The 8836-nt window shown below is 38.2% G+C and overlaps 1 protein-coding gene across 1 annotated transcript in view; it reads right to left on the bottom strand.

Annotated features, from left to right (window-relative positions):
• Positions 1 to 8836, bottom strand: part of TMEM56 (transmembrane protein 56) — a 53048-nt gene that overhangs the window by 21640 nt on the left and 22572 nt on the right. The window contains exon 5 of the mRNA XM_006882422.1: positions 4948 to 5021. Coding sequence (XP_006882484.1) covers positions 4948 to 5021 — 74 coding nt within the window. The remainder of the gene's footprint in view (positions 1 to 4947; positions 5022 to 8836) is intronic.

The raw sequence follows: 8836 nt of genomic DNA, 5'->3' as shown, positions 1-8836 counted from the left end.
GCATCCCAGATGATCTGTTCTGCATACAGATTGAAAAGACAAAGAGAATACATTCCTGGCCAACCCCCTTGCCAATTTTGAACCTTGCTCTGTTCCAGTGACTGCCTTTTGGTCCAAGTATAGGTCCAAGTATAAGCACAATCAAATGTTCTGGAATTCCCATTCTTCTCAGAGTCAGCCACAGCTTGCTGTGATTCACACAGTCAAAAGCTTTTGCATAATCAATGAAGCACAGATAGACATTCCTCTGGTACTCTCTGCTTTTTGTCAAGATCCATCTAACATTAGCTATTATATTCCTAGTACTACAACCTCTTCTAAACCCAGCCTGCACATCTGGTAGTTCTCTGTTGACGTGTTGCTCTAGTTGTTTTTCGGTAATTTTCAGCAGAATCTTGTTTGCATGTGATATTAATGATATTGTTCAATAATTTCCACACTGTCGGGTCACACTCTGCTGGGCAACCTATCTTTGGAATGGGAACAAATATCGATCACTTCCAGTCAACTGGCCAACTGGCTGTCCTCCAGATTTCTTGGCACAACTTAGTGAGTATATCCAGGGCAGTGTCTGTTTGATGACATATGTCAATTGGTATGCCGTCAGCTCCTGGAGCCTTGGTTTTTGCCAATTCTTTCAGAGCAAATTGAACTTCCTCCTTCATCACCACAGGCTCTTGCTCATACATTATTTCATGAAATTCTTCTGTGTCAGCCAATTCCTTCTGGTACAGTGACTCTGCGTACTCCTTTCATCTTTTTTTTAATGCTTCTTGGATTATACTCTACCCAAAGCATCCTTAAGTACTGCCACTCGTATGGCCTTGTAAGAGAACTGAGGCTGAAGATCAAACAACTGAATTTTGTACAACAAATTATTTTCTTACTGCAAATACTTTCTTTAAAAATATACAAACGGGGACTATACACACACACACACACACACACACACACACACACACACACAAATTTACCTGATAACTACACAGGAATAATATTGACTACATCTGTGGAAAAAGACACTGGAAAAGCTCAATATCAGCAGTCAAAACCATGCCAGAGACTGCCTGTGGAACAGAGCATCAAATACTCACATGCAAGTTCAAATGGAAGGGGAAGAAAATTAAAACAAGTCCACAAGAACCAAAACATGATTTTGAGTATAACCAAAACATGATTTTGAGTATATCCCCACTGAATTTAACAATAATCCCAAGAATAGATTTGATGCCCTAAACACGAACCACCACAGACCAGACAAGTTGTGGGATGAATGACAGTATCCATGAATAAAGCAAGGGCATTACAAAAACAAGGAAGAAAGAAAAGATCAAAATGGATGTCAGAAGAGACTGTGAAACTTGCACTGGAACAAAAATATGTCTAACAAAGGGGGGAAATGCTGAGGTAAGAGAGTTCAACAGAAGATTTGAAAAGACAGCTTGAGAAGGAATTGCAAAGTATTATAATGCACTGTGCAAGGACCTGGAGTTAGTACACCAAGAGGGAACAACACACTCGGCTATTCTCAAGGTGAAAAAAACTGAAGAACAAATTCAAGCCTTGAGTTGCAATACTTAAGGATTCTATGTGCAAAATATTGAGTGATAAAGATGCATCAAAAGAACACAGAAGGAATACACAGTCATCGTACCAAAAAGAACTGGTAGACACTGAACTATTTCAGGAAGCAGCATTTGATCAAGAACCAGTAATACTTAAGGAAGAAATCTAAGCTTCCCTGAAGGCACTGGCTAAAAATAAGGCCTCAGATACTGATGGAAGTGTATTCAGGAAACACCAACTGAAGTATTTCAGGAAACAGATGTAACCCTGCACGTGCTCACCAGTCTCTACCAACAAATACGGAAGACCGCTTACCTGACCAACTGACAGGAAGACACCCATATTTCTCCCCATTCCCAAAAAAAAGATAATCCACTAGAACGTGGAAATTATTGAACAATTAATATTCTATTTTAGACATATTAAATTTCGTGTACCACCTGACAGAAGAAAATATTTGACTATAACAAGTCGGATCTCATCACTGTCAAATTGGAACTGACTCATAGCTGGCCTCCCATTAGCGTTCCCAGGCTGCACAAAGCATGAGAGAAGATTGTCCATCTTTCTCCTATGAATGGCTAGTAGGTTCAAACTGCCAAAGAGGTGTGTCCCTTGGGTTAAATGAGCAAATCTCTACAGATTATGTTCCCAGAGATCCTTAATACTACAAATTAAGTAATACTAATACAGGACCTCTGGTGGTGGAGTGGTTAGGTGCTCACCTGCTAACACAAAGGTCAGTGGCTCAACTCTCCCAGCATCTCCACAGGAGTCTGTTTTCATAAATATTAAAGCCTTGGAAACCCTGTGTGACAAAATTTTATTATGTCCTACAGAGGTGCTTTCAATAAGAATCAATTCAACAGAAAACTTTTAGATGAGAACAACTTATTACTGAATTCCAAAACATACACATCATCCATTCTACCATCAGCAAATAGCTTGAAACCTTAAGAATGGGAAGAATTCATCAAAGTAGGAAGTCAGCGATTCAGAGGAATCTGAATCTGTCCTGTACGGTCTTTTAGCACACTGTTTCTCAAGAGGTGATTCAGAGAGACCATCAGAGACACGGAAGAAGAACAAAGCGTGAACAAGGCCATGAAAGTCAAGTCAGAGTCCTGCTAGAAGGGTGTGACCCATAGCATCAAGCACCAAAGAGAGTTCACTGGATTTGCCTTCAGCAAACATGGTTTCAACAAAATGGCAGCAACAGAAGCTGAACTGTAGTGTTTTTAAGAGCAAAGAGGATGTGACAGAGCATTATAAACAATGGACCTTTACTAGGTTTTCACACTTTGAATACATGTTAGATTCAGCACTTACTGAAAACACACCAAATAACAAATATCAAGTGTTTTACACACAAAATCTCACTTCACCTGCACCATAACCTGTGAGGCCTCAAGGAACCACCTTCTCCATTTTATAGGGATGAAAACTGAGTGAGGCTAAGAGAGGTCAAATAATCTTCCACCTCCATACAACAGTAAGTGGGAGAGTTTGAATTTAAATCCAATTCTTTTGATTTTAAAGAAGATACTGTTTCCTCTTCCAATTTCACATCATCAGAGTTTTTGACAATTGCCTAAGTTACTTAATTTTAAAAAAAAAGTCTCAAGACCAAGGAACTGATTACTGTCTTGAAGAATTACGACTGTATAAAACAAAAGCAGACCAAATAGAGTATGTAAGCATTTCTGGTTGTTGTTCTGCACCATTAAGTCAGAATCAACACATAATTGACCCTCCTGTGGGTTTTCAGAGGCAGTAAATCCCACTGGAGGAGACTGGCCATCTTTCTCCCGTGGAGCACCTGATGGATTTGAACCACGTATCTTTAGGTTAGTAGTGTAATTCCTTACCACTAAGCCACCAAGCTCCTTTGGGAAAGAAAAAAAAAATTAGATAACATATCTGCAACACATTTCTCCTGTTTGGAAAGAGAAGGATGACACCGTTAGCAAGGAAAAAGAGACAGGTGATTCAGGTGAATCTCTCCACAAACTAATAATAGATCTGGCAAACAGATGAATGGTACTTAAAGCAGGAGAGTCTTCAATCATGAAATATTTCTATCAGGATATACCTAACCTGTGGTCACTTATGATAAACAAACCTGGAATTATGGGTTTATATAACACAACTATCTATTATTTAAAAAAAAAAAGATGTTTCAGAGCAACCTTAATGGACAGAGTAGAACTCCCCTATATGGATCGAAAGCTGTACAAATGTATGAAGCAGATGGCCATATCTTTCTTCCACATAGCTGCTGCTGTGCTTTCAGAGCTCCTTTAGGGGACATGAGGTGAGGGGATTAAGGGAACTCTCTGAGCGCTTGAACTATTTTTTACTGACTAAAACAAAAAGAGGGAGCTTTAGTGGTCTAGTAGCAAGAAGCTGTGCTGCAATCCCGAAAGCACGTGGTTTGAGGCCACCAGATGCTCTGTGGGACAAGGATGGTCAATCTCCTTCTATGTGAAACCCACTGGAGGGTCAGCTATGGGTCAGTTCTGACTCTCTGGTACACAACAACAAAATAAAAAGGATGTTTTTCACAAATAAGAGATTAGGAATTTTGCTATCAGAAACTGAGAAAGAAGGAAAGGAATTCAGGAATGAATGACCCCTGATGAACTTGTGTAGATCATGGTCTTTTCCATGAAGAATTCCTCTGAATCCTAAGATTCAGGGGAAACAGTTCATCTCACATGCATAACTGTGGTTGTGCACCATCAAGTCGGAACGAATCCCTAGCTGGCTCTCCAGTAGGTTTTCAGAGGCAGTTAATCGCAATGGAGGAGACTGCACGTCTCTCTCCCACAGAACAGCTGGTGCCCTTGAACCACATTGGCAGTGCAACTCGTTACCACTAAGCAAGCAGAGCTCATTCACATAAGTCTTGAGGGTGCTAAAAGGCCCTGACAGAAAGTATAATAAAGCTTTAACTAATGCAAAGGTGGCTCAGTTAAATGGCTAGCACCACTGCTTACTAGCAAGGGAATCTGAAAAAGTGACTCTGACCTTTGCAAGCCTATTTCCTCTTTCATGCATGGTGGTAACAATATCATGCATGAGAGGGACATCATGCTTAGAAGGGTAAAGGAACAGTGCAAGAGAGGAAGACCCTGGATGAGATGAATTGAAACAGTAACGAGGGTAAAGGGGGGTAGGTGTGTCAGAGTCAGCGAGACTGGATCAGTATAGAGCAGTGTTCAGAGCTGTTGTACACAGGGCCGTTATGAGCTGCAGGTGACTCCGTGGCACAAAGCAATATTCACTTTTTATATGGTAGTGTAGAGTTACAGAAAACATCTCCCCCAAACTGAAAATAAGCAACAAAAATTTAAAATAATTAATAGATCAGTAACCTACCGCTGATTCACAAATGGACTAGAAAGTTCGGCCAGCAGACGAAAATTCCCAATAGATTCCAGAGCTCCAAATGCCTGCATAATAAACATAAAACATGTATAAGCAATCACATTTGTATTCAAAGTTCCAAAAATGAGGAAACAGTTTCTCAGCATAACAACAACAGAAACAAATCTTAATATCAAAATGGAGTTTTCTACCTTCTACAGAACAAAGAGTTATTTTTTAAATTTAGAAAAATCTTTGAAATTCTATAATTTTCTGAAAGATAGTATAGTGCTCATAATAACATAAACAAATAGGATTTAAATAAGTTGTTTCAAGTTGAACTGATGAATGCTATAAATAATTATTAGTATTCTGAAGTTACTACAGAAACATGATCACAAGGTAGAATGACTGACAGAAAAATTTTATAGCCATTCAATATATAACAGGAACTAATTTTTACAACCACTATTAAAATAAATGTTGTTTTGCATGTTTAGTATAGAAGTTCCTCCTGTTCCTTGGGAGATCATAGCCTTGAAACATGCACAGAACCTTTAAACTGTGCCTACGAAATTAAAGGAGTGAACTTTTGACATCAAGGATTTCAGATGCCTTGGAATTGAACAACTGTAAATTACCTCTATATTAATGTACTCAGATAGTCTAATTCTAACTTGCAATTAATTATGTTTGCCAATTATCTGTTTGAAATAAATTTGTGTCTGAATAGCTATTGAAACTGTTAAATTGTACAGATATTATTCATGACAGCTTTGTACTGTGGAATGTACTTGATAAAAAAACAAAAAGTTTGACCTTTGTCCAATAAATTGCTAAATAATGTCAATAAATTAAGTATGAGCATTATACAGTACATCTAAAAACAAAATCTCAGAAGTGTTCTTTACAGCATCCTAAGTACCAAGAGATAAGCCCCTAAGCAGATGTCTATCTGCAAAACAAAACACCGGCTCCATCTTAATTTATATTTATATGAAAAACCTATTTGTTAATCAGAAGTTTCTAAAACAAAACCATCAACTTTGTAGCCTTTTCAAATTTAGAAACGTAATACTTAATATATTCTACCAATTGGCAGAATCCCCAAAGCATACATTTCAACTATTTTACTTAATACATGTTTAAAGGTACTACTAGTTATGGAGTCATTCCAGTACTTGACAATTAAGTTGAAATTACGAGTACACACCAAAGGAAATTGTGTTCTGCCTCCAAAACATGACAAACATAGGATTCCTTTCATCTCAGGGAGGGGTTCCCCAGATACAAATGCTTCTTCACTAAAACAGAGACAGTCCCAAGCAAATCGAGGAGGAATGGTCACCTGATTTGATATTTTTCACTATTTCTAGTCAGTTGATTCAAAGCAGTTGAGCAATGGTTTTCTACCCTCATTGTTTGTTTAACAGAATTACTTAGTGAGAATTTTTAAAAATTTGATTCCATTCAGATTCTTACTAATTTTAAATAGGTAGATATTGGACAATGATTTAAAAAAATCACTCCAGATGACTCCAGTGTCTGGCAAGACACAATATCAGATGACATCATTATACCCAGCACAACAGTGCACTCATCTTACTGCTAAGCACCTACTCATATACTACCTCCATACCTATTTTGGTACCTTAATAGTGTGCATGTTATATACAGCTGTGCACAGACACACGACAACTTGTACTTGAAATCCCAAGCAAACATGGGACCGTGAGGATGAGGACTCCACTATTCAATCCCACTAGGTGGCACACGGAAAGATGCTTTACAAAGTATTGGCAAATGAAAGTCATTATCCTTACTTACACAATGTAAACTGCAAACAACAGGAGCATATTACTTCAAAAAAAGAACAGTAAACAGCAAGAATAAATTTGAGGCGGAATGGTTCCCTCCACCCCACGAGTACACCAGGTTGCCTCCTAGGTGATGAACTCACTTATATCTAAAGGAGATCCAGTCAGAGTTCTCATCTTCTTCCAAATTGTGTTCCATCATTAGCTGCTCTGACTCAGGAATCATATGTACAAGCAGCTGACAATGCCCAGACCTGCACCTTCCTCATCCTCATCGTTACATCTGAGCTTCCTGTAGCAGCCACTCTGTCAATCCATCTCTTTAAGGATCTTCCTCTTTTTCTTCACTGACTACCACAAAGGAGCACTCGTGTCAGTTTAAAGGCTGAGATGAACCTAATTCAAACCATGGTCTTTCCAGTAACTTGCTGTATATCTGAGAGCTGGACAATGAATAAAGATGACAGAGGAAGAATTGATGCCTTTGAGTTATAATGTTGAAGAAGAATGCTGAACATCCCATGGAATGCCAAAAGAACAAGCAAGTATGTCTTAAAGAAAGTGCAACCAGGGTGCTCCTTAGGGGCAAGGATGGCATTTAGATTTATTTATTCCTCCTAATATATTCTATAATATGTAGTATTATAGAATATGTTATTCTATATTAATATAGAATAATAGAATAAGTAAATAATTTATATATTAGTAGTAACATATGTGCTACCATTACATTATCTTATTTATCAAGTGCTGCTGTCACAGAAATACAAGTGGATGGCTTTAACAAACATTCCCTCATAGTTCAGGAAGTTAGGTGTATGAATTCAGGGCACCAGCTCTTGGGGAAGGCCTTACTGTACTGCTGGCTTAGAAGAAGGTCTTTGTCTCTTTTCAACATCAGATGACTCAGGGTTTGTTGGAGGTGTCTCTGTGTCTTGGTATCAGTCTTGTCCTCTGGGTCTAGGAAGTTCTCAGCACAAGAACTCTGAGTCCAAAGGATACACTATAATATAGACTTCTATCTTGACGGGACAAAGGTTCATCCATCTCTGCTTGCTTTTCTCTTTAATATCTAAGAAGAGAAAAGCTGATGCAAGCCACATCTCAGATAAAATCCCCTTACACTGGACTGGATCGGGGCTATGACTTGAGAGAGAGTTTTGTATCTCATCCTAATCTCCTTATAATGCACTGACTGATCATATCAGGTCATATCACAGTGGAGACTGCATCATTAAAAACTATAAGATTACATTATTAGGTAACTGCCAAATAACTGAGAACTGTGGTCTAACCAAGCTGACCCTTATTGTAGGGGGAAGGGGACACAATTCTATCCATGACAGTCACCAAAATGAAATTCTTTTCTCCCACCTTTATTATTTTAATAATTACCTAAAAGGAACTCTCCCCTTCATGTAGATATTTTCCTGCATAAAATTATATTTATCTAATTGTGCCAAGTTATTTTCCAGGTAAAAGCTCTAGTCAATAAAGTGCAAAACTTCAAGGCTAATGAGTTAAAGCTATTACTCCTTACTCATAAAGAATTTTTATCTTTATATATGCAAATCTATAGCAACTCACACACAAACCCCAGTGCCCTGGTCAATCCAAATCCTTAATCTCACTCTTGAAAATCTGATATCATCTTCTCATGAGGCTGTTTGAATTAAGGAGTCATTTCTATTTTTTTAGGTTAGGACTTGCAGGGAGTATAGAAGACAGGCTAGTTTTAGTTCCACCTATTACAAAAACTCTCTTAGAAAATATATAAATATGACTTACTCATTGCAAATATGTTTTTTAAGAGACATAAACATAGATTATACACATGGATTTCACCTGATGGTATGCACAGGCATCAGATCGATTACATCTGTGGAACAAAATGCTGGAGAAGCTCAATATCAGCTGTGAAAACTAGGCCAGGAGCTGATTGTGGAACAGACCACCAACTACTCATATGCAAGTTCAAGCTGAAACTGAGGAAAATGAAACCAAATCCACAGGAGCCAAAATATGACCTTGATTTCTTCCCATCTGAATTTCAGAATCATCTCAGGAACAAGTTTGAGGCCTTG

Source organism: Elephantulus edwardii, unplaced genomic scaffold, assembly GCF_000299155.1.
Source record: "Elephantulus edwardii isolate Elephantulus edwardi_28Jun2011 unplaced genomic scaffold, EleEdw1.0 scaffold00020, whole genome shotgun sequence".
Taxonomy (NCBI): Eukaryota; Metazoa; Chordata; class Mammalia; order Macroscelidea; family Macroscelididae; genus Elephantulus; species Elephantulus edwardii.
This window is presented reverse-complemented; position numbering and strand designations above follow the sequence as displayed.